This window comes from Eucyclogobius newberryi, unplaced genomic scaffold (genome assembly GCF_026437365.1).
Source record: "Eucyclogobius newberryi isolate DKJ021-1_F unplaced genomic scaffold, fEucNew1.0.hap1 SCAF_11, whole genome shotgun sequence".
Lineage (NCBI taxonomy): Eukaryota > Metazoa > Chordata > Actinopteri > Gobiiformes > Gobiidae > Eucyclogobius > Eucyclogobius newberryi.
The window spans coordinates 8,742,423-8,768,397 of record NW_027315735.1 but is presented as its reverse complement, the minus strand read 5'-3'; the positions used below and the strand labels follow the sequence as shown (position 1 = coordinate 8,768,397).

The 25,975-nt window shown below is 42.8% G+C and overlaps 1 protein-coding gene across 1 annotated transcript; it reads right to left on the bottom strand.

Moving 5' to 3' along the window:
• Positions 1-39: 39 nt before the first annotated feature.
• On the bottom strand, positions 40-5,908 carry atoh8 (atonal bHLH transcription factor 8). Its single transcript, XM_072435696.1, has 4 exons — positions 5,771-5,908; positions 3,215-3,617; positions 2,934-3,083; positions 40-240 (listed from the first exon to the last, which is right to left on the bottom strand). Exons 2-4 carry the CDS (start codon positions 3,572-3,574, stop codon positions 40-42), a joined length of 711 nt encoding a protein of 236 aa, XP_072291797.1. The 5' UTR covers positions 3,575-3,617; positions 5,771-5,908.
• Between the last annotated feature and the right edge of the window lie 20,067 nt (positions 5,909-25,975).

The following is a 25,975-nucleotide window of genomic DNA, read 5'->3' as shown; positions in this document are numbered from 1 at the left end:
CATTACTTAAAATATTTTTTAATACTGAGATGAAGAACTTTACTGGACCTTTTTCTTCTTGCTACGGCCCTCGGCCTGAAGGGTGCGGGTGCACTGCTCAACACAGTGGGAGAAGCTGAGCTTGTTCTGCTGTGAGCTGTAGTCCAGCTCGGCCAGCTGAGACAAGGACAAGATGTAGTTACAGGCGATGCGAAGAATGGCCAGCTTGGACAGCTTCTGGCCATAAGAGTAACATGGTACCTATCAACAGAGCATACAGCTTTAAATATTACTCTAGTACTTTATATAGTATTATATACCAGTAGCAACAATTTATTTTGGGTATGTTGGCATTTTTTTTTGTCTGTGATTACATTGTTAATCATTCAATTTGAACAAATATCAGTAACAACTAAGCGATCCATACATGCAGAAACTGGATGTACACAAATTAAGTTACGCATGTGTAATAATGTAAAACGACCAATGTATTGAACATTATGAAGAAATGGAGGGGGGAAATAGAAGTGTAAAACCTAGCTGCAAATAAAATCTATCTGCATTATACAACATACAGTGGGTTCAAACAAACAAGGGTTCTCAAACCTTTCAGGGCAAGACCCAAACCATGAAACCAACCCGGGACACCCACTTTGGGAACCACTGGGCTACAGAATGGGCCTATTTTTGCTGTAAATTATAAGTGAATGGCAAATAATTTCACAATTGAAATGAACATGCCAGGGACTTCTTTCAAGATTTCCGATGCACAAGAGAAAAAGCATTACCAGAGGATCCTTTTCAAGCGCTAAGGAACCCTTCTGGTGAGACTCCACTTTGCTTAACAACATTTTGACAAGATTGTGAAATACTGGGAGACCAAAATAGAACTTTTTGTTAGAAAACACATCAACCTAACAGCATCATCTCTTAAGTGGAGTTTTGCGATTAAACATTATGGTGTGGGGCTGTCCAAAAACACATAGGGAAGGAAATTCTCAAATTAGTCAACTCAGGCTGCAAATGGCCCAAGCAATCACCAGTGGGGTGGAACAATTTGCCAAAAATGACACCAGACACCAGATTTAGATGTAGATTATAGGTGTGTGCAGTGTCTCTAATCTGGCAATACGATACACAATTCATGATATTTCACAATATATCCCGATACTGATGAAAATTATGATTTATTGTGATTTTACTCTGACTCTTTTTTGATGCATCATAAAATAAGAAACATAAGCTTCCATGGACACTTTCTGGCATTATTAATGAATGACTGTGAATGTGTAGATGTTAAATGATTCTCAGGGAAAGTATTGATACTGAATGGTTCTCAGTGAGATTATTGAATTAAGTGTAGTTGGAGATGTAATCGCTAACTTGGGTTCGGGAGCAGGACCACGCCTCAACCTCTTACTTCCCCAGCAACCACACCTCCACTCTTTAACCACGCCTCTTATTACCCAGAAGGCCTATATATGCACAGGCCAATCCCAGCATCTCTTGCGGTCTCTGGTCTCTCAACCCCACCCTCCCACCCCATGTCTCTATCATCGTCACCTTAACACATAACCATCCATGGAGGGGGGGTTCTGAATCGGCTGGGCTGATTACACGAGACAGCCTCCATCCTGAGTTTCTACCCAGCCATCTCTCATCGATCTCTCTCATCTCATCGATCTCTCTCATCTCATCGTTCTCTCTCATCTCATCGATCTCTCATCTCATCGATCTCATCGATCTCATCGATCTCTCATCGACCCATCATGACTATTATCAATAAACATTCTTTTGTATTTCATTGTTGTGGCGTGGTCCTTTGCTAGTGAATCAGTATTGATACTGAATCAGTGAAGGTTTTGATACTTTGGTAAGACAGGGAACATACTGTTTCCAAAATGAATAAACCACTCGTCACTTCTTATAAAGTCAATCATTTAAAGTGGTCATTTATACTTTTGACAGAATGGGTGTTTAGAGGCTCAGTGCTGCCATCTACTATCTTGGCAGAATTGGCTAAATTTGGCCAGTATCGACATCAATTCAATGGATTTTTTCTAAAACCACAAATTCATTATGAACACATTTGTTTTCAATAAAGGATTACATAATACAAATTACAACAAACTTTGTAGAAAAAACAGAACTAAACTAAAACTAAAGTTATAGTCATATAGTTATAGTCTCTCACCCAAGAGTCATTCTCAATCTGCGAATCTAGTGTCAGAACTCGGATACTCATCCTACTCTGAGTTTCACCTGAAACTAATATTCTTTGTTTACCCTAACAACTCTGTAATGGGATTTTTTTTTATCCTATTGTTACCTGGCTACAACTCCCTCATCACTGATTACGAGATTAACATCAGAATGGCCAGGGCTGATGCTTCAAAATGCTGCAGTACGCTTCCAGAAGATTGAACCTTAAGCCTGCATTTCTGTTTAAAGAGGGATTCTCTTTTTGAACAAAAATGGCCTCTTCAACTCCTCTTTCAAACCATCTCTTCTCCTGCTCAGAATCTTTACCTCACTGTCCTCACAGAAGTGGTTTGTAGCTTTAAGCACGGCGCTCAAAAAGGGACAAGCTATTAACAGGAGGTGCCGCCCAGTGGGCAGGGCTTACTCAGAGTAGGATCCGAGTTCTCAGACTTAGATCCGCAGATTGAGAATAACTTTAAAACAGTGTCCAGATGACTACAACTGAAGCTTTTTCTCCAATGGATCACTCCTGGACGAATGAGGGATTACACTGACTAATTACAACAAACAATTACCCTGTCCAATAGTGTCGTTTCACATTATTATACATAACATAATTTAATGAATAGAAATAGCACTCTTAGAAATATGAAAAAGATTAAGATTAAATGCTCACGCGTCCACTAGTGGTTTTAGATAGTAGACGCATCAATTTAGTATTCAAAAGTGAATGTTTTAGTATGAAGTCGCACCTGTTTCCGGAGGGCCTCAAAAGCAGCGCTGATGGTGTGCACACGGGTACGCTCCCGAGCATTGGCCAGCAGCCTTCTGGTCTGCTGGATGGCTTTCACCTCTGGACCATGGCTGTCTGCGTCTGAACCAGGTCCTAGTCTCTGACACTCCTGGCACAGCAACAACATACATTTTGTCCCATTTAGCACACAAAGTGAAAACTCAAAATCTATTCTTGCAATAATAAGAAGACTACATTGCAGTAAGGCAAGAGTATAACAAGTTACTATGAAACCCAGACCTTAGGTGATGGAGAGTTGTGCTCCACTTCCTCCTCATACTGAGGCCTGAAAGGTGCCTGGCTCAGCGGCTGAAGGCACAGCTCCGGGTGGCTGCTGCTGAGAGAGTGCCGGGGCCCCACCCGGAGCCTGCTGCACAGAGGCTGGGAAATGGCTGTTGGCCAGTGTGGGATCTCCACATGAGTGAAGGCAGAGCTGGGTAATGCTCCTTGGGCCTGATTGGGGCTGCCGTCTTCTTCTTCGTTGGAGCTATGAAAGAGTCTTCTCGGCTCACGTGCCTTCCTTTTAAACTTCTTGTGAGTGTCTGAGGCAGCTAAGGCACACTCGCTCATGGGGCCGCTGAGCTCATGCGGGTTCTTCATATTATATAGATTTCAGAGACTCTGGTGGAAATCTGTAGCACTTCTGGAAGAAATAGAACTATGTTAGTTATTTCTAGAGGTGGAAAATACAAATACTCAAGTAATTGAAACTTTTTATAGTAGATTTTTAATCATACACTTATTATTGAGTATAATTCTAGCCATGTAAGAAGTTACATTTAAAATAATCAATTACTGAGTACAGCTCCAAGTCTCTATCAACACAATGCTTGTACCAGTACCCCTTCTCAGGTCCAGAGGTTCTGCACAGTATCCTTGCTGTTCCTAGCACAGCACTTTTTTTTATCTGTCGGTCTCCCTGGAAACAGGTTTGGTACTTCATTCCCATAGTCCTAGTTTAGTCCATTGTGGGAGTCATAAGCTCTGTTATTAAATATCCACACATGGACAACAACTTGCAAAGTGCCCGTATGTTGCCCAACATCAGTCGCCAGCAAGTTCAGTTCGAGCGGGGAATGAAGCACCAAACCGCTCTCTGGAGTGAGCTGCAGATAGTAGCTGGTGAGGGCGGACCCCATGGGGTTCTGTCTCGCTGCCTCGGACTGTGATCACCGCTCTGTCTATGAGCACTTGGTCTCAAAGCAGAAACCAAACTCTCCACAGGCTCGGCCTCTTTTAGGGTCATTTCCACAGATTTCCTGCTAATCTGAGCAACATCAAAGTAAAGTCCACAGTGACCTCTGACCCCTCGAGAGAAATGGATTCGACCAGAGCAGTGCAAGTCCCGCTCGTTGAGTTTGATGAGTGAGTCTGACAGATTAATTAAATCATCGACAATGAAACTGAAAATGAAATCATGTTGATATATGATTTGATTATGTATTAACATATATATTAATTAGATATATCTCTTTAATGATTTAATTAAACTATTTATTGGCACTCTCAATTATTTAATATTGTATTAAAATAAAGATTGAAGCAGTTAATTAATCGATTGAACATTTAATTAATTGTTTACTTTGAATTGTAATTACTTAATGATATATTTAATTCATTATTTAATTGTGTATTTATTTATTTAATTTTGGCAAATTAATCAATGACTGAATCTCCTACTATAATTGCCTTTAGCTCAGACACTATGTGGACTGGATTAATTCAGTGTTAAACAGATACCGGTAATCTTTGTGCCTTGTTAAATTTATGTATGTGAAGGTATATTTATCGCAAATGCTTTATCTGTGGTGATTTGATTGCATTACCACGGATGTGTGTTTTTAAATTATTTTAAACAAAAGTTCCGATCCGACACGGGAACTTTTATTTACACTCAGTGTCTCCATGAACACATTACAAACCACTTGTCATACTTAATGTATATATATATATATATATATATATATATATATATATATATATATATATATATATATATATATATATATATATATTTGTCATTTATTTAAAATGACAATGCCAATCTTTTTTGGTAACTTCAATCAATGTCATTTTGAAAAGAACCCCTTCAAGAGAGAAAAAAATATCTTTAAAATATGAATATCATGGCCGTTCAAAAGTTTAAATATAAAATTTGTACAAAATAATTAAGTGTAACTTTTTTTTTTTTAAATTGACAAAAAAAAAGCCCAAAATCAAAATTCCCACTGATAATCAACGTAAGAAAAATACAAAAATATTTGAAAAATATGAATTTCATGGCCGTTCAATACAAATTGTGTATAAAACACTCCCAGGGAACAAATTTTAAGCGTTAAATTAATCATGTTTTGTCATACACACTTTTTAACTTTAAAACGTTGTAGGTTACATTCTTAGCAATGTAGCTGCGCTTTTATTTGAGTTGACCAACACCTTCTCAGTCCTCTTTGCATCATTTTCTAAGACCTTGTATAAAAACTCTGCTCAGTTGGCTTCTCCCGGCTGGGACAGCCTGTCGCTTTAAGTCGGCTGCAGCTTTGCCTTGGCTCCAGTCTGTCTGCATAGCAACCTCCTGACTAAACTTCACTCATGCTGCGGAATCATCAGTTCTACGGACACACATGTGGATAGATACACACAGGCTATATAAAGGCCGTTTCAGTTGTTTTCTTGTGCATAATGCGCGAGGTTTATAAATTACAATTGGCTCCAGTAAGTCTTCACAACTGTGAAGACGTGCCAGAATAAAACAGCTGTGAACACGAAAAACACAACACAAAAAACGTAAACTACCTGTAGGGAGTGAGGAAAAGCACTCCCGTCACCGGCATCGGTCGGTATTGTGTAGCAGAAGTCTGACCTTATTTCTCGAGGTTCCGCTCCAGGCTCGAGCCTCGACAAATATGCGCTCTGCAAAACAGGAGAAGGAGCGGTGCAAAGAGGTGCCCAACTGGCTTCTCTCGGGCGTTCGTCTTCTTTCAACTGTGCGTGCGTGTGTGTGATATGAGAGAGAAGGAGAGACCATCAGAAAGAAAGAGAGAGGGAGGGAATGAGAAAGAGAGGAAGGGGAGGGAGAGAGCGAGAGGAGGGGAGAGAGAGAGAGAGAGAGAGAGAGAAGGCAAGGCACACACACACACATACACACACACTCACACACTCACAACACTGAGATTTTAAAGTGTTTGTTTGTAATTTAGCATATTACTAGTATGTTAGTATACATCTTTAAAGTTATCTGTGTATTTTTGATTAACTATAAACCTGAAACTTAATCTAATTAAACTACATTATTATCAAAAGTCATGGTTGCGGACTGTTACTACGACAGAGACAGCAGAAGCTTTGAGATGAATGGTCATACCTGCTTGCCAATGCCCGACCTTGTCAGCTCTGGGGAGCTAAGCAGGTTAGAGCCTGGTTAGTGCTTGGGTGGGAGACTGCTGGAACACCAGGTTCCACAGTGCAAGGGAAAGTTGTTGTGTCTTCAGAGGCAAGACATGGCCCACTGCTTACTATTGCAAAACCTGACAGTGCAAAAGGGCTGTATAAATACAGTACAATAAAATTATTAAAAATAGCTTTTGCCTGTGCTATGCCACGCGGCATCCCTGCAACACAAGAGGGCGTGAAACCCCAATCTTCATCCTTTTATTACACCTACTGCCAAATCTGTAGCGCTTTCGCACCTTCTCCTCTCCTTTACTTCACTGAAATGATCAATATTTTGGGAAAAGCTTGCGGCTTTGCTGCATAAAGACCATAGTACTTAAAATAAAAACACTCCTCAAGATAATTTTTACCAAATTTTAAGCCCTAACCCGTCGGCCCAGATAAAGATTCTCACGGCTTCCACCCATCGGAAGGAGAGGAGATTTTGGCGCTCATGATGTGTGAAATAAAATGCAGCATGATCAAGCATGGATGAAACTGAGCAGCGTATTTCAGACAATGCAGATAATCTGCAGACAATGAGGGCCGAGGTGATCACGCTGCTTACAGAGAACAATAATGTGAAAAATAAGGTTATGGTGGCACTTTGAGCTGACACACCCACACTGCTGCTGCAAAACTTGGCTTTAAAATGATCGTTTGACTCACCAAATCCCAAAAAGGAAGAACAAGAGATGCGCAAACACGGACGACACAAGTGTGGTAACACTACGGGACCAAAACAAACAAAGCTGACAGTCCACGGCCCCATTGGAAAACAGCCCGCATCACAAGTTAACATGGCTAATGAGGCTAACATGGCAAGCAAACCTGACACGGATGCCCGCAGTCCCTCCCCGCCGGTGAAACGGGGTCCCACCAGGCCAGATAAAGATTCTCACGACTTCTTTACATCGGAAGGGGGAGAGAATATGACAAATCAGTTATTGCTCATGATGTCCGAAATAAATCACTGGCATTTTTAACACCTCCCTGGAGTCATGCCATGTCCCTGTCTGCTTCAAGTCGTCTATCATTGTCCCTGTCCCCAAGAAGCCCCAGATCACTGGACTCAATGACTACAGACCTGTGGCACTGACGTCTGTAGTCATGAAGTCATTTGAGCCCCACCTCAAGTCTTTCACCTCGCCCCTGCTGGACCCCTGCAGTTTGCCTACAGAGCGAACAGGTCTGGGGACGACGCCATCAACCTGGCACTCCACACTTCATCTCGCAGCATCTCGTCTCCCCGGGAACCTATGCCAGGATCCTGTTTGTGGACTTCAGCTCTGCATTCAACACCATCCTCCCTGCTCTGCTCCAGGAAATGTCTCAGACACTCGGACTATCAGCACAGGCGTTCCACAGGGCTGTGTACTTTCTCCCCTGCTCTTCTCCCTGTACACAAACTGCTGCACCTCTAGCCATGACTCCGTAAATCTGATCAAGGGGAATGAATCTGTCTACAGGAGAAAGGTGGACCGGCTGGTGTCCTGGTACAGCGATAATAACCTGGAGTTCAACGCCCAGAAGATAGTGGAGATGATCGTGGACTTCAGGAAAGTCACAGCCCCCCCTCACCATCACAGACTCCCCCATCACCACCGTGGACTCCTTTCACTTTCTCAGCACCACAGTCACCCAGGACTTCAAGTGGGAGCCCTCCATCAGCTCTCTCATCAAGAAGGCCCAGCAGAGGATGTCCTTCCTGCAGCAGCTGAGGAAAGCCAAGCTGCCAGCGGAGCTTGGCTTTCCTCCATCACCGTGTGGTACGCTGGAGCCACAGCCAGGGAAAAACAGAGACTACAGTGCATTGTGCGCTCTGCTGCAGGACCTGTACGTCCAGGGCTCTGGGACGTGCAGGTCGGATCACAGCCAACCTTTTTCACCCTGGACATGGACTATTTGAGCCAATCCCCTCAGGCAGAAGGGTACGGTCCATCCGGACCAGAACCTCCCGCCACAAGAACAGTTTCTTTGCCTCTGCCGTCGCACTCATGAACACTTCTAAAACACTGTCACTTTAACTATAATTTAATCACTCACTGCACTGTTTGCACTACGTATGTAAACTCAACTGCACGCATGGATGAAGTTGAGCAGCGTATTTTAGACATTATGGATGATCTGCGGACAATAATTGGAAAATAAATGCAGAGTGCAGCAGGGGGATGTGGTGAGCTAAGGAGGTTATATATCCAGTTCCCTCCGAGGGTTGGTGTAAGGAGTGCCTGAGGAGTTTTTTCCCTTCTTTAGGATGGGACTTTCCTCCTTTTTACGATCATTTTCTTGATCAGGTTTTGGGTTCAATGCCTGTTTCTAGCATGAACCCTTTTGTTTTATTCTTTATCCTTTCATCTGTTTGGTGTTCTTATGGTTCTTGTGTATGTTTGTTGTTTACGACCAGATTAAAAACATTTGAAAGTTATCAACGGTACGATCAATACAATCAACCCAATAGCATCAGAAGTGTTACAAGTTGCATTTGTAAGTGCCATTTTATGTGGTTGATATTTTACATTATTAATTTTAATAATTAATAACAACTGATTTGTGTTTTATTTAAAAGGAGTTTTAATATGTGTGCATGTTTTGGATATTGGGGGCGCACTACTGTTACCTGGCTGTTATGCTCATGTAATAGAGGTGAAGAAGTTTTGTTCTGTTCTAAACTGTGTGACTAAAGAGAGATGGCTGGAGCAACACGGTCGTTTTACCGTGCGCGACGACATCCGTGGTCCTACGCGTAAAACAGGCTCATGCAGTCATCATTTACCGAAGAGGTTAAAACCAGAAAAGCAAAGAACTAGGATTAGCCTCTACATTAAGTAAAATGACCTGGCTCAACTAGAGCACGAGCCGTGTAGGAGTCCAACATCGTGGCAAGATAACAAGAAAGAAAACTATGAACTGGTAACTTGCGACAAAGAGAAATATGAGACAACAGGAATGTTGTAGTCTTTGTTAGATGGCACTCAAGAAGAAAGCAAAGCACACTTTGTGTCATAGACTACTTTATTTGAACTGCTGTTGATTCCCAATGAACATTACGGGCTAAACTGAGCCACAATGGAGGACGACAAGACGCAAGAAACCAGAGCAAAAGAAAATGAGTGCAGTGTCAAGGATGTCCACAAGAGGGCGTCAAAGTAGACAGAAAAAGAGTTAGAAGACGCACTGCACAGACAAATTAACGCAAGAAGAGCAAAGCTTGCTCAATTGACAACAAAAATGAACAAGATAAGTACTATGATAAAAAATAGTGAAGATCCTGACACAGTTGATAAACATTTAAGTGAGTTTTCAAAACTTATGAATGACTTTGATCAGTCAAACGAAAATGACCAGTACAACAGTTTCACCATGGAAGCTGAAAACTGGACTATTTCTTCAAGACAATAGAGACAGGACGATGTGGATCCAGATGACAGCGCATCGATGACCAGTGGACCAAGGAACTGGGCGACCGGGATACTGCATGTCCGGGACCAGGGCCAGCCGTTGCGGTTCAGCTACATCGTCAACATCTGCTGTACATCGTAAGAAACAGGCAGAACGAGCTGCTCTTGTTGCTCAAGCAGAGAAGCTCAAAGAAAAACAAGCTTTGGAGTTTGATGAGCTGAAGTTAAAGGCCAAGAAGCTAGAAATGGAAACTCAGATTGCTGCTTCTACCGCAAAGATAAAGGTGTTGGAGGAATGCGAGTATGAAGAAAGTGAAAATAAAAGTGTAACCAGCCAACGTGAACACTTTGGCCATTTGCCTAAGCTAGAAATATAGCTAGAAATTCGACTTGGTAGCAACATTATGCGGAATACTTTCTTAACTCACCTAGGGGTTAACAGAAGATCAGAGTTCCCTCTGTTGTGTCTAATAACGAACAGCCGAATGCTCACAGCTTAAATAGACCTAAAATATTTAAACAGGAAATCCCCACTCAACAAGTAAAAATGGACAATACAGTTAACTTGTGTGAAGTAATGCTACTACTAAACAAAATGACATTACGGAAATTTTGGTAAAACAACAAAGACTCACAAACTTACCTCAGAGAGATGTGCCTATTTTCAGTGGTGATCCTTAAGAGTTCAAACCTTTTCTAAGAGCAATTGAGCACACAATCAGTAGCAAAACTGATGATGACAGTGACAGGATTTATTATCTTGAACAGTTTACAAGAGATGAACCAAAAGACTTACCGTATTTTCTGGATTATAAGTCGCACCTTTTTTCATAGTTTTGGCCGGGGTGCAACTTATATAGGGATGTCCCGATCCGATCACGTGATCGGAAATAGGGCCTGATCACATCGTTTCAGACTTGATCGAAATCGGATATTGCATCCCAATCAGTTATCGGATATAAATTTTACTTTTATTAGTTTGATCAGCGCTATACATTTCAAGCTTATTATTAGACATGAATACCCCAGTAGAAGTCTCTCACCTCCGTATAACGCATGAATGGATCACGACATTTTACTAAAACTCTAGTTTTGTTTACGCTGTGCGATCCTGCATGCCAAAGGAATTTCGCTGATCGCACACAGCAGAACACATCAAACAAATTAAGGAAAAAATGTTCAATAACTGGGGAATCGGTAAACAACGGGTCGATGTAATTTTGCGCGACAACGCAGCTAATATGAAGAAAGCTATGGGTGAGATGGGGGGGGCGGAATGTGGCCTGTGTCGCGCATTTTGGACAACTTTGCGTACACTTGCTTTCCGAACGCACCGTGATAGACACCCTGGCTACCGCGAGGAAGATTGTAGGTCACTTCAAACACTTGCCCCTGGCTTACTCTCGACTCGACGGATTTCATCAAGAAAAACATACATTTTATTATTTAAGCCAGAAGAGAATTAAGAGTGCAGTTCTGAAAAACACATTACTGGCCTTACTTTATGACACTGTTGCACTTTCATTTAATACGCACTTTGCTTGTTTGTTTGTTTACATGCACATCCTGGGCTATGCTCTGGACTCGGTGCTTTAGGTGGGGGACAGAAGGGTCCTGGCTAAAATCACATCTATGCTGAACCATGAGTGTCGCCCCCTGCAGGACACTCTGTCCGCTCAGGAGAGCAGCTTCAGTGACAGACTGATCCACCCTCGCTGTGTGAAGGAGACGTTTCGCAGGTCTTTCCTTCTGCTGCTGTCAGACTCTACAACAATCACTGTTAGCCCTGAACATGTGTCATTCAGCTTCATACTCATGTGCAATACTGACATATTCATGAGCAATACTGTGGCATAATGTCAATCATCCTGGTGCAATATTTTCTGTCCATAACAGCTGTAAATAAGAGTGTTATTTTTATTTCTATTAAGAGTATAAGAGTTTTTTTTTCTAAGTTATCTGTTTTTCTAAATTCGTCTTCTGTGCCTAATCTGTGTCTGTGCCTAATCTGTGTTGCAACACTGGAAATTCCCCATTGTGGAAAAAAATAAAGGTTATCTTAAGTCTAAGTCAAAGGACTGAAATTATAAAAAGGAATGTTATGCCCAGGTTTCTCTACCTGTTCCAGACTCTCCCAGTTTCCATCCCCAACTGGCTGTTTGAAGAAAAATGAGGCTGAGGTTTGCTTTGATTGAAAAATAACTTTGTTTCAGCTCAGATCAGAGCTGTGCTGTGCTGGTGTGGTCCAGAATATGAAGGTCAATGGAAAAATATTGAGATTGGTGTTGTGCAAAGGGTTCCTGTACAGGCCTTGTTGACAGATAGTTAAGTCATTTGGGGAACATGGAGAACCCATGGGTGAAGGAGCTAATCAAAACATAAACTAATCAAAGATGTTAAAATCTTAAATTGGTTGGCTTACGTTCAAAATTTCACAACAAACAGCACAGACTGTATGGACAACGAAAGGTGAAAAGGTTTTTCATCAGATTGTAAAGGAGAATAATTTTAAGAGCTTTGATGAGTTGAACAAATCCTTTGGCTTAGAGAAACACGACTTTTTTAGGCATTTACAAATAAGGAGTTATTTTAATCAAGAAATATTTATTGAGGCATATAAATCTGAACACGAGGAGATTCATATCCAAATTATACAAATGTATTAATATGGACAGCCACTCTACTGATTACATTAAGGTTAAATGGGAAAGAAAGGGTCACTTTGTTCTGGATGATGAAGAGTGGGAAAGTATATGTACGTCTCAGTGGAAAACTACAAAATCACATGTTTGAAGAGAATTCTGTTGGAAACCTTTATGTTAAATTTCCCATTACACAGAGAAATAATGACTGTTGTGGCCGCCAGGAGGCAAACCTCTACCACGTGTTTTGGGCCTGTCCTGTTGCTCAAAAATATTAGACGAAAATTAAAAGACTGAGAGCTACAGACTGTATTTGATTTCAGAACTATGTACCGTACTTTTTGGGCTATACGAAGAAAATAGAACTTGTTTGGGCCGCACCTGACAATAAACCGCAGGTCCCCACATTGTAACATGAGATATTTACACAGAAATAAAGTACACAATTTAATGACACGGCAGTTGTCTTTGGAACCGGGGGGCTCGCTACTGCTGCGCCGCAGGACTAATTAGACTGATTTCTGTGAATATGAGTCTGATTGTAATAAAACACACAGCTTTTCAAAGCTTAAAATATAAATACGATGTATCCCTTGGACAGTGCTTCCACTGACGTCGTCCCCTGTCGTTCCTACCCCCCGATGGCCGTTAGCCAGTAAAATCTTTAAACTAGATGCACCATTGTTCAAAGCGTGGGAAAAAGTAGGGGCTTAAAGTCCGAATAGTACAGTACTTGGGCCTCAGGACCCCTGCCATGGACACAAGAAATACATATTGTTGGAGAATAATTTTGGAAGCAGGAAAAAAAGCCATCACAAGGAAATGGATGACACAAATCCCCCTGACGATCAAGGACTGGCCTGACGTTATAACTTGACCAGGAGCTCTCATTTAAAGCTCATATAAATCAAGCTTGTAAAACAGCCTATTTCCATTTGCGCAACATCGCCAAAATCAGAAGAATCCTGCCTAAAAGTGATGCTGAAAAACTTATCCATGCATTTGTAACGACTAGATTAGACTACTGTAACTCCCTGCTTGCAGCGTGTCCTAAAAGCTCCATAAAAAGCTTTCAACTGGTTCAAAATGCAGCAGCAAGATTACTAACAGGAACAAAAAGAAGAGAGCACATTACACCAGTGCTGAAGTCTCTTCACTGGCTCCCCGTCGAGTCTAGAATCAAATTCAAAATTCTACTCTTGACCTACAAAGCCATAAATGACATGGCCCCATCCTACCTCAAAGATGCTATAGAACCATATCATCCAAACAGAGCTCTTCGCTCTCAGAATGCTGGCCTTCTGGTGGTGCCAAGAGTCTCTAAAAGTACTGTAGGAGGGAGAGCGTTTAGCTACCAAGCTCCTGTGTTATGGAATCAGCTCCCGACCCATGTTAAATATGCTGACACAGTCTCTTCATTTAAGTCCAGGCTTAAAACGTTCCTCTTCGAAATCGCTTATGGTCAGAGTAGTTAGGAACAGAAATATAAACCCACAGCTTCAGCTACGCTGCCCTAGGAGTAACTATGCTGGGGGAAGTATGACAGCTTGAGCACTATCCTCTTCTTCTTCTGACTACTTATGCTATCAAACAATATTTATTTTTTGATTCCACTTGCAAACTGTTCACCGCCTTCTTTTCTTTCTCTCACTCCTGAGGACCTGTGGACCCAGATGCCCCTCCCCTGGTGAAGTGGTCCCTGCCCTGTGTGGACGGTCCCTCATCTGCCTGAAGAGTGGCTCCAGTTCGCCTCAGTCGGTCCCTCATCTGCCTGAAGAGTGGGTCCAGCTCGCCTCTGACGGTCCCTCGTCTGCCTGAAGAGTGGGTCCAGCTCGCCTCCGACGGTCCCTCTTCTGCCTGAAGAGTGGGTCCAGCTCGACTCAGACGGTCCCTCATCTGCCTGAAGAGTGGGTCCAGCTCGACTCAGACGGTCCCTCATCTGCCTGAAGAGTGGGTCCAGCTCGACTCAGACGGTCCCTCTTCTGCCTGAAGAGTGGGTCCAGCTCCAGTCTCCTTGTGTCCGTCTGTCCGTCTGTGAGAGTCGGATCTCTCCTTCACTGGAACTCCTCCAGGTTTCTACGTTTTTTTTCCCAAAGAGGTTTTTTTTTGTAGTTTTTCCTGGCCGAGAAGGAGAGTCTAAGGACAGAGGACCCTGGGACATCGTCCCTCGCCACCACAGACATTGTTGATTCATTTCTCCCTGTGGCCCTCAGAGGCAACTGTTGTTGTGATTTTGGGCCTTACAAAAATAAATTGATTTGATTTGATAACAGACATTAGACATATGGAGGGCCAGCCTATAAGCGAACTAAGCAGATGCTTAGCGCCCCAAGGCATTAAAAGGGCCTGTTACGCCCGGATAGCAACCTCAGCGGCAATGACGAGGACAGAGCAGAGCTGAGACGATTTTAGATGGTGCAGATCCACGTGCATTTTATTTACAGTGATTTACAAACAAAAAAAGGGTTTAAAACACAGCAACATGTTCACACAGCACCAACAACCCAGAAACTGCCACCAGGCACCTTTTATAGGCCGCTGGGTTAAATGGACCCTCCTACTCAGAGGACCAGGTAAGTTACAATCTTTCTAAAACAGCACAGATAAGATAAGATAAGATAAGATAAGATAAGATAAGATAATCCTTTATTGTCCCACATGGGGAAATTCCATTGATGCAACGCAGGTAGATACAGAGATAGATACAGAAGAAAAGAACAAATAACTTATAGGAAGTTTGAAAAACACTCCCAGTAGAAGATCTCTTATAAAAATCAAAGCTAACCGTAGAAAAACAGTGTCAATGTTCACTTCAATTTACTACAAAAATATATTCTTTATTTAATTTACTGTGCACAATTTCAACTTATGTACATATAGTTTAAAATAATCACTTCCCTAAAACACCCCTCCTATTTTCGCACAATGTTCTGCCCCGGAACCTTCTTAAGGAGCTCCGGCTCCCTGGGGACTATTTTGGCCGGCGCACCTAAAATGGCTGACACAAAAAGGTAACATTCCATTTTGTTATACTAAACAGTTATATATTCCCTCTGTTACACAACAACCCTCTAAATAAATCATTTTAAAACACCTACTTGTTTCCTTGTACTCTTCCCAAGCCTATGTAATGGTCAGCTACATTACATTTCTTCCCCCCTCTTATACGGATAAAGTACATCTACTCTTCGAAAACTCTGGACAGGAGTCAGCAACTATGTTTGACTTGCCAGGCTTGTAGTAAACAGAAATGGTTGCAAAGCCAGGTACCAACCAGCAATTCTCGTATTCAAGTCCTTCATTTTGTGGAGCCACTGGAGAGCACGATGATCCGTTTCCAAGCTGAAATGGCAGCCCAACAGGTAGTATCTCAGCGACTCAATCGCCCACTTCATGGCCAAGCACTCCTTTTCCACGGTCGAATATCTGGTCTCTGTCCAACAGCTTCCTGCTCAGAAACACAACTGGTCGTCTCGCTCCATCCACCTCCTGCAACAGAACTCCACCTAGGCCTACTTCTGAAGCATCAGTTTGTAAGATAAAGGATTTGTCAAAATCTGGAGTTTGCAGAACGGTGTGTTTGTTCAGGGCTTCCTTGAGGTCCCTAAAAGCACACTCACATTGGTCAGTCCATTTTACCTTTCTTGGCGCTGCAGATTTGGTGAGGTCGTTTAGAACAACTGAGCGGTCTGCAAAATAGGAAATAATTTCCTGTACCAGCCTACAAGACCTAGGAAACTTTTCACCTTCTTCTTAGGAGCTGGAATGGGGAAGGAATAGATAGCTTCCATTTTTCCCACCTGGGGCCTGAGTTTGCCATGTCCAATGACAAAACCTAGGTACTCCACCTCTCTCTGAGCCAGACAGCATTTCCTAGGGTTGATAGTTAAGCCAGCGGATTTTATGCATAGCAGGACTTGTTCCAGGTGAGCCATGTGTTCTTCCCAGGTTTGGCTGTAGATAACGTCATCCAAGTATGCCGCTGAAAACTCTGAAACATCTGTCAGAACATAGTCTATTAGTCTTTGAAACGTAGCTGGTGCACCCTGCAGTCCAAATGGCATAACTCGAAATTGGTACATACCAAATGGAGTTTTAAATCCAGTCAGTTCTTTGACTTCTGGAGCCAATGCAACTTGCCAATAGCCTTTGCTCAGGTCTAAGGTGGAAATGTACTTTGCTTGCCCCACTCGCTCCACCAGCTCGTCAATTCTAGGCATTGGGTAAAGATCACACAATGAAACAGAATTTACGTAGCGAAAATCAATGCAACAATGCAAACTCTTAGTGAGCCGTCCTTTTTGGGCACCAGAACCACTGGACTGCACCATTCACGGTTTGAAACTTCAATTATGCCTAGTTCCAACATCAACTTTATTTCCTTTTTCAATGTTTGCACCAACCGCTCTGGAATTCTGTAGCTCTTTTGACATGGAGCCTCTCTCTTCAACCGGATGTTGTGCTGGACTAGGTCTGTGTAACCAGGAGAGTCTTTGAGCAGTTCTGGGTCAATGAGAGGAGTCACTTGTTCCTGCTGGGAGACAGACAAATGTGACATCTCTAGGCCTGCTGATTCAACCAGACATCCAGGCATAAACTTCTCTGGTATTTCTTCATCCTGCACTGCACAAATCAGCAGCTGAGGGACAGATTCCTGGCGAGACTGAAACTCTTTTTAACAAGTTCACATGAAATGTTTGGTGCTTTTTGGTTCTATCAGGCATAAACAGTTCATAAGTGACCTTACCCACTCTTCAGCTGATTTCATAGGGACCATGCCATTTGGAGAGGAGTTTACTCCTCTCCAAATGGCGTCGGAGGTGGGGAGTAGAAGTAGCACCTTCTGGCCAGCTTCAAAGCTTCTTTCTCTAGCGGTCATACCAGGTCTTTTGATTTTGTTGAGAAGTCTTCATAGTCTCTTGCGCCAATGCAGACATCTCTTCCAGACGTTGCCTCATTTTTATCACGTAAACCACCACGTTCTCTTCTGAGGGGGTTGGGTTCTCCCAGTGGACCTTGAGGTCCAGTGGCCCCCTTACTTGATGTCCATAGAGCAACTCGAAGCCTGTGGCACTTCACGATATGCAAACAGCAGATACAGCAGCCATTGGTCCCAGTCCGCTCCTGTATGAGAAACAAACTTGCGCAGCATATTTTTTAATGTTTGGTTGTATCGCTCAACCAGCCCGTCCGTCTGGGGGTGGTATGGGGTGGTCCTAATACCCTTAATCCCAAGGAGCTTATAAACCTGCTGTAATAACTTAGACAAAGTTTGTCCCACAGTCCGTCAAAACCTCTTGGTATTCCCACCCTGGAAAAGTGCTGTAACAAACAATTAGCAACATTTCTGGCTTTAATTGTTTTTAAAGGGAAAGCCTCCAGATACAGAGTTGCATAATCACAGTTTACTAAAATGAACTTGTTCCCTGTACTGCTGCGTTCTAATGGCCCAACAATGTCCATTCCTATTCTTTCAAATAGTTTCAATGATAGGTAAAGGCTGCAATATAGCTCTAGGGGCTTTGCGGGATGAAGCAAGTTGACATATTTCACATGAATTACAGAATTTTGAGAGGTCATTGTATATGCCCGGCCAAACAAATCTGCTTGCAATTCTGCATAAGGTTTTTTGGAACGCCATGTGTCCCGCCCATGGCACTGAATGTCCGAGCTCCATAATTTTGACTGGTTTTGGTACTGCTAAGGCTTGCACATTGCCTTTGCATTGATATAAAATGCCCCCTTTAATGATGTATGTTGCCTCCTCTACACACCCTGGGCTGCCCTGTTTCACCCCTTCAATTTCTGAAACTTTTTGAAACCAAGGCTTTAGGGTTGCATCCTCTTTTTGCAGAGTGGCTACATCAGGTGGAAGTTCCAGCTCTATGTGATGAGACGGTTTGACTGGAATTTCTGTGAGTTTGCTAGCAGTTACTTTGAACTTTTCACGCCTTTTTTTGTGCCTTGGATTTAACAGGTTTTCCACCCACAGGCTCCACTCCACAAGTCTTCCCCCCAGAATGGTAATTCTTGTAAGGACTCTTTTGCACTCTGAGCCCTTGTAGTAACCATATTAAAGGTTTTAGATGACTTTGCTTTTTCTGGTAAATTTCCTGGTACTTTTAGGTTCTCGGACAGATTCTGATTCTTGCACCAAGTCTGGCAAGATTGGATCATCATTACCAAGAATCACATCAAACGGCAGGTTTGGAGCTAAAGCCACTGGCATCAGAAAAGTTTGACCTCCAACTGTCAAGTAGACTTCTGCTGTAAGATACTGGTGTTCATCTCCATGAATGCAGCTAATGCTAGTTTTATCCTCACCCCATTTCTCCATTGACACCAGACTGGACAAAACCACAGACTGAAACCCACCCGTATCTAACAGAGCTGTAGTATGGTGACCATGTATCAGTACTGGTGAGGTATGTGCTTTCTGGGTTATTACAAAATGGCTGGGCAAAACAGGTCTAGGCACTGCACAGTAAAGAGACGGCTTTGATTCATTGGCTAGAGGGCAAGAATACTGGGTATGGCCTAGCCCATTACACACGTAACACCCGACTTCTCTATCGGACCTATGTGCATAGTTATCAGGGTGTGACCTTTGAATATTGCTAGATGTAAAGTGCCTAGGTCTTGACAAAGCCCTGTTCTGACCAAAACCCCTTTCACCCCTATTGGACTTACTTTGGGCATGATCTCTGTGTCCATATTCTCGGTCTTTGCTTCTCTGCGCCTGGTTAGAGTTGTGGCCATAGGTGGTGTTGAATCCCTTCCTTGCTGCTTGGAAGACCTCTGACAGCTCTGCTGCTTGTTCTGCAGTCTTTGGGTCCCGTTTGCGCATTCAAACGTGGAGCTCTGGATGAACCATTTGCAGGAACTGCTCCAAAATTAATGTCTCTGCAATCTCCTGCTTTGTAAATTTTTCAGGTTTAACCCATTTTAAGAACAGGTCCTTCAGTCGCACATACGGTTCCTTTGGGGTTACATCCTGGAGGATCTCTGTGGATCGGAATCTTTTACGATAAGTCTCTGATGTGATTTCATTTTGTCTATATTGCAGCTTTCACTTTACAAAAATTTTCAACATCAGTAATGTCCATTTGTACATATGCACTGCGAGCCTTGCCTGTGAGAAGAGCCACTAGGCGGAGAGCCTACTCATCTCTTGGCCATCTGCAGACTTGGGCCATTCTCTCAAAGGTGGTGAGAAAATGTTCGATGTCATCGTCTGGAGATAGAGGCAACAGCTTTGGCTCTCTGTGGATTACCATCTCTGTAAAAATCGGTTCTGCTCACAGTGACTGGGGCCTTCATTTTCATCAACGGTCTCATCTGTAGAGGGAGCAATTTCCTGCTCCTGGTCTCGTCTTTGGCTGACATGAGTCACCAAAGACTGCATTTCTCTCATTTGGTGCTGTAAGTTTTTCCATTTTGGTTCTTGTTGTGCTGCGTCTCTTTCCAGATGCTGATGTCTGGCTGCCTGGGACTGTGCAAGTGACCTTACTTGCGCAGTCAACTCTTCCAACTTGTCCCCAGGGTTGCAAGTTGCTTCAGTCCCCTGGTCAGCAGCTTCACTTGTCGCCACATCTGGATCATCGTGTTGAACAATCTGCATGCTTCTTCTTGTACTCATCTTCAGTTACTCTGCTGCCTGGGCCCCAGCTTCTGACACCAATTGTTACGCCCGGATAGCAACCTCAGTGGCAATGACGAGGACAGAGCAGAGCTGAGACGATTTTAGATGGTGCAGATCCACGTGCATTTTATTTACAGTGATTTACAAACAAAAAAAAGAGTTTAAAACACAGCAACATGTTCACACAGCACCAACAACCCAGAAACTGCCACCAGGCACCTTTTATAGGCCACTGGGTTGAATGGACCAGGTAAGTTACAATCTTTCTAAAACAGCACAGATAAAAGCTAACTGTAGAAAAACAGTGTCAATATACATACTTCAATTTACTAAAAAAATATATTCTTTATTTAATTTACTGTGCACAATTTCAACTTATGTACATATATTTTAAAATAATCACACCCCTCCTATTTTCCCCCAATGTTCTGCCCCGGAACCTTCTTAAGGAGCTCCGGCTCCCTGGGGACTCTTTTGGCCGGCGCACCTAAAATGGCTGACACAAAAGGTAAGGTAACATTCCATTTTGTTATACTAAACAGTTACATATGCGGCGTCGCAGCCTTAATGCCGGTACATGTCGGCCTCTGTGAAACTGAGATAAACCCCAAAAAATTTTTTTTTTTTCATTTTCGTTTTTTTTGCAGAATGTGCTAGTTGAAGTTATGAATAAGCCCCTGTGTGCTTCAGATAACACTATTGGTTGTCTTAAACGTATACATTAAGCTGTTAAAAATGTGGAGTTTTCGAGTCTTTTTCCTGCTCTCCTGGGGAGCGTCACCTTTTTCTAGCCAACATATTGTTTACATTTTCCACCAATCAACTGTGATCCGCATGGCAGCTGCATGCTCTCCGTGTTTTCCTCTCATTACTCCAGACCATCTGCAGAGCACAGTCTTCAGAGCTTACATTTCCTGGACTACATTGCAACGGAACTGTTTACTCAGGTACACTTTTACTTTACTACTAAATTATTGCTTTAATGCTGTGTTTTAAGGCGGTCTCGTGATCACTTTAGAATCTTGTCTGCTCCGGTGGCGCTAATGCTAAGCTAACATGTTGCTTCAGTGCACTCTGCAATACGGGCTTAATGCGACTACTTGCTGTTATCACCATGTTATCGGGTTATTTTTCGGCGTTTTGTCTGTACAAATGATATACTTATGTAGTATTTCTTGACCCGTGGGTTGTGTGGGTCGTGCTTTGTGTGTGTTTTATGGTGCTAAACCGGCTGTTAGCGCCACAGCCTGGAGCTGAACGCAGCTATTCGAAGCCAAGTTGTAAGCTAAACTTTGCTATGTTATCGGGTTATTTTTCGGCGTTTTGTCTGTACAAATTATATACTTATGTAGTATTTCTTGACCCGTGGGTTGTGGGTTGTGCGTTGTGTGTTTTATGGTGTTTTGCGTTAGTTTTAGAAAATAAAAAAAACTAGAAATAGAAAAAAAAACTACAACTCCCGATACCACTTCTGGTCTTGTGGCTTACGTATGTCGCACGTCACCCACGCAGTGCGTCACTCGAACCAATCACGCACTTGCCTGGCCATTATCAGCTTCCTGTGTGTCTCTCTGTGCACGGTGTTGGGAGAGACGACAGGACGGCTGAACTAGGTAAGCTTTGCGACTAAAACACCCGCTTTTAATCACTTTAATGTGCGCCGGTTTTAAACTCTATTGCATGTTCATGTTTTGGTGTGCTGTTCTGCAAGTGTTTTGCTTTTACGAGCCGTGTTATCTCAAGTGAGCTAGCTAGCCCTGCTAGCCGAGGGCAGATGTCCCAATATCTCCGCGTTTTGCATCTTAAATACACCGTTAACGTCACAATGTGAACTGTTATCTGTGAAGCGCGTTATTCCCATATTACTGTTAACCCTAATCCTTTTTTCCCCCTTTTCAGAATTGGCAAAGACACCCTGACTGACATAATCAAACACTATGACGAAAATGGAGCAACACCACGGTTGAGGAAGAAGCGCGCACAGCCACATTCACGCAGGTTCATCAGCCATGAAGTGATTCACACCGTTGTGGAGTTTATCAAAAACTGTGCAGAAGTCCATTCCATAATGCTACCTGGTCGACATCCTGGCCATAGGGACTGGCATGTGAAGTTGCTCCCAACCCATGAGACTAAGGTCTCTACGTGAAGTCTGCTAAGGAGCTTGGTAAGTGTAAAACATTATTTTGGTGATTTTCATGTTTTAATGATTAGAGTATAATTAACCATAAGCAACATCTGTTTTTCAGGTGAGCCTGCAGTTTGTAAATCAAGCTTCAGATCACTGTGGAAACAGCTTCTCCCACACATCAGAAGCTGCAGGCCACGTACAGATCTCTACAACAGAATCTAATGTGCTGTCTTTGGACCCTCACCGCCAGCAAGCAAAGACATCAGGATGCATTACAGCTTTGACTTTGCACAGCAGGTACTAATAATAGTGCAAATGCAGAATAGCAATTATAGAGACATATACGTCTTAATCAAATGTCATTTGTATTAATCTAATCTCCTTTTTCTCTCTGTCTACTACAGATACACTTTCCATCCAACCCTCTGAAGCTGGGGCCAAGCTTCACTACACAATAGACATCCACTTCCTCATTGCTGGCCACACCAAATTCTCCCCTGATTGCAGCTTTGGACTCATCAAGAAAGCATACATGAAGACCAGGGTTGACACTTTGGAAGACATCAATGAGGGTAGTTTATATTATTTGACTACTGCAATGTGTAAACATTAGCCTGGCAAAACTTCAGTGCTGCTCTCTGCTTAAGATATGTTTCTTCTGTTCTCATTTTTTTTACATTGTCGCCCTTGTCATCAGGTAGTGGAAAACAGCTCTCTTGAGTCTCACCTCAATATCCCACAGCTTGTTGGAACGGCGGATGGCAAAGTGTTTGTCAAGAACTTCGACTGGCAGAAGCATCTGAGTCCCTTCTTCAGACGGCTTCCAAAGATCAAGAGTTATCAGCACTTCAGGTATTTATATTGAAACTCTCACATTGTGTTAAAAAAAAATAAAATAGTTGATGAGTTGTGTGACATATTTAGCCATTTCTTAAATGTCCTGTTATTTGTTTACAGCTTTGATGCCAAGAGACCAGGTGTGGCGCTTGCGAAAAGTCACTGTGAAGCAGAACCAGTGGAATTTCAGCTACTACGCAATTAAGCTGTTCTGCCTCCGGTTGACAATCTCCATGTCCTGGTCCCACCTGGACTGAACTTTGACAGGCAGACCTATCTGCATGAAAAAATCAGGCCTTTCTGTGCTAACAAGGCAAAAGACATCACATGCCCAGCGCCGAGAGTCACAGCACAGAAGAGTGCACAGACGAAGAAGAGGATGAGGATGTGATCTCTGATGTAATTGGACTCTAGTGGTGTACATATCATATCTATTATTTCATATCTCATATATTCAAAGCCATGGACCCGTTGCAGTTCGTATACCTGGCCCTGGCATCTTTTTATAAGAGTTCTTCTATTACGAGTGTTTTTTAAACTTCCTACAAGTTATCTGTCCTTTCCCCCTGTATCCACTGCGTTGTAACATTAAAGGCCATCTTATCTTTTGTTTGTGTTGCACTGAATCACCTGTGAATTGTTTATCGACAAATGCAATGAACCCTATTGATTCTGATTCTTTGATTCTATTCAGGGCCTTTTGTAATCCAAGTATTTCCATTTTAATATAGTAACTTCTAATTCTGATTCAAGTCCAGTTACCATCAATAACACTCCTTGAGTCTTCAGTGACAGCTGTAGGGGGAGGTGGTGTCAGTGTGAAAGGGGGGAGGGCTTATTTCAATGAGATGCAAATGAGCCCCCCTGTGACTCTGGGCTCACTGCGGTGAGAAACTTTGAACCCCGTTTTCTCAGTGAATAGGTTTGAGAGTTGTATACGTTCAAATGACCACAACTTACTCATATTATCAGAGCTACATGAGTGAGACATCATTGGAAAGCTTTGAATTCACACTTTCAGAATCTGTGAATAACTCAGTGTCCGGGTAGACATGTAACTGGTTTAGCCACGGTCAGACACATTCCTTCTTCTGTTGCAGGTCAACTTAAACAACAACCCTCTAAATAAATCATTTTAAAAAACCTACTTGTTTCCTTGTACTTGTACTCTTCCCAAGCCTATGTAATGGTCAGCTACATTACAGGGCCCCTAATCTGGCAACCAGACTTATGCGAAGTGCAAGCACAGCGTGCGCCACTAGCGTAGTAGCGCTGTTGCTGCGCAAACAGCGTAGTAGTGTTCCTACTAGTAGTGCTGAATACATACCTCCGATACTGATGCAGTAAAGACTTGACAATGAAAAGAAACTGCAATCTCAACAACACTCTCCAGGTATTGAACACAGAACACACCTACCGCTCACCTGCAGCCTCGTCGGCTCGTTCCCATGAGAGCAGCACGTTTCCGCGTGTCTAGGCGCATGGATCTATCATAATATAGTTCCCTCAGTGTACGGGACAAAATTAAGACAGAGAAAGACTGTTCGAGCTGTTTCTGAAGAGACGGAAATCTACGGGAGACGAGAGATGCGAAGCGATCTGTCGCGCTAATAAACAAACGCACGTGTGTATCAGTCCGCACGGGGGCAATGTGCATGTGCACTTCCGCCTGAGTTCTCAAATCGCCGCCTACTTTGTAGTTCTGATTTGGTCAGTTTGTACTTTATCTTCCTTGTGTGACGTTATAAGTGCATCTATCCATGTTAAGTGGTGATTGCTCTATTAACAACACCGAGTTACTAGTGTAGGACCGTGATTTTCAAACTGTGCCACTGCACACTACTGTACCGTGAGAGATCGTCAGGTGAGCCGCAGAAAATTATCAAATAAGCCATTGTCGAGTGTCTGTGTTGTAATAAAGTGAGCGTCAGAGTAATACTCTTCTATGTCACTGGGTGGCAGCAGACGGCTAATTGCCTGTGAAAGACAATAGAATTGGAGCTGCACAAGACAAGCGGTGACATCCATGCATGTGACAGCGATGGAGAAGTTTTGAAGAAGTCCCGGGCAAAATTCTGACCCAGATGAGTGGTGGACGAGAAGAAAAAGGACAGGACGTTGGGTTTGAGGCAATACAACGAAAGCTACCTTTCGTTCAGATTTACTTTCACCGGGAATGTGACGACACCAACACCGTTATGCTTGGTGTGTGGTGAGAAGCTATCCAACAGCGCCATGGTGCCAAGCAAGCTTAAACTCTAAGTTAACACACACCTAGAAAGATCTAGAACAATCATGTCTAGTGTTTCCATCTGTTACTGACTCATTTGCATATTCCAAATTCATATATGTTTATTTGGTCAATAAATCTTCATATACCACTTTTGGTTAAGTGTTCATTCATTTCCAGAAAGGGAGTGTCTACAGAGCCGCGGCCGAAATTGCATGGGTTTTTTGTGCCGCGGCTCCTGAAACTGCTGGGCTATTTGACCGCGCTGGGTTAAACCGCGCCGGGTTTAGGGTTAGGGTTAAGGTCAGGGTCAGGGTTAGGGTTTGCCATGAGGCTATATGGCAGCGCTGCGGCTCCTGAAACTGATAGGCTATTTGACCGCAGCTCTGCAGCCACGGCCTTCCAGAAAAGGGGTCAATGTCACGGTTACGTTCTCACAAACCTTCAGATCAATGAGCAAATTAATTTAAATAAATTTAGATATTTGATTATAGAGTTGTTAAATCCCGAATATACGGCTGGTGCACCAATTTACTCTTAAAATATGATATCAAACGTACCCACACTGCAGTGTGTCACATTTGAATTATTGAACAATTCTTTAATCATTATCAACCTTGAATGCCCCCCTCTTTCACAAGTGAGAGGACGTTCATAACCTTACAGTACTTGTACTAGGATGCATA

Bases quoted from the DNA above. Each gene is read 5' to 3' on its own strand.
- atoh8 (XM_072435696.1), bottom strand. From the start codon at position 3,574: ATGAAGAACCCGCATGAGCTCAGCGGCCCCATGAGCGAGTGTGCCTTA. The intron at 3,084-3,214 runs GTCTGGGTTTCA...TTGCTGTGCCAG, and splicing joins ACAACTCTCCATCACCTAAG to GAGTGTCAGAGACTAGGACC. The intron at 241-2,933 runs GTGCGACTTCAT...CTCTGTTGATAG, and splicing joins TTGAGGCCCTCCGGAAACAG to GTACCATGTTACTCTTATGG.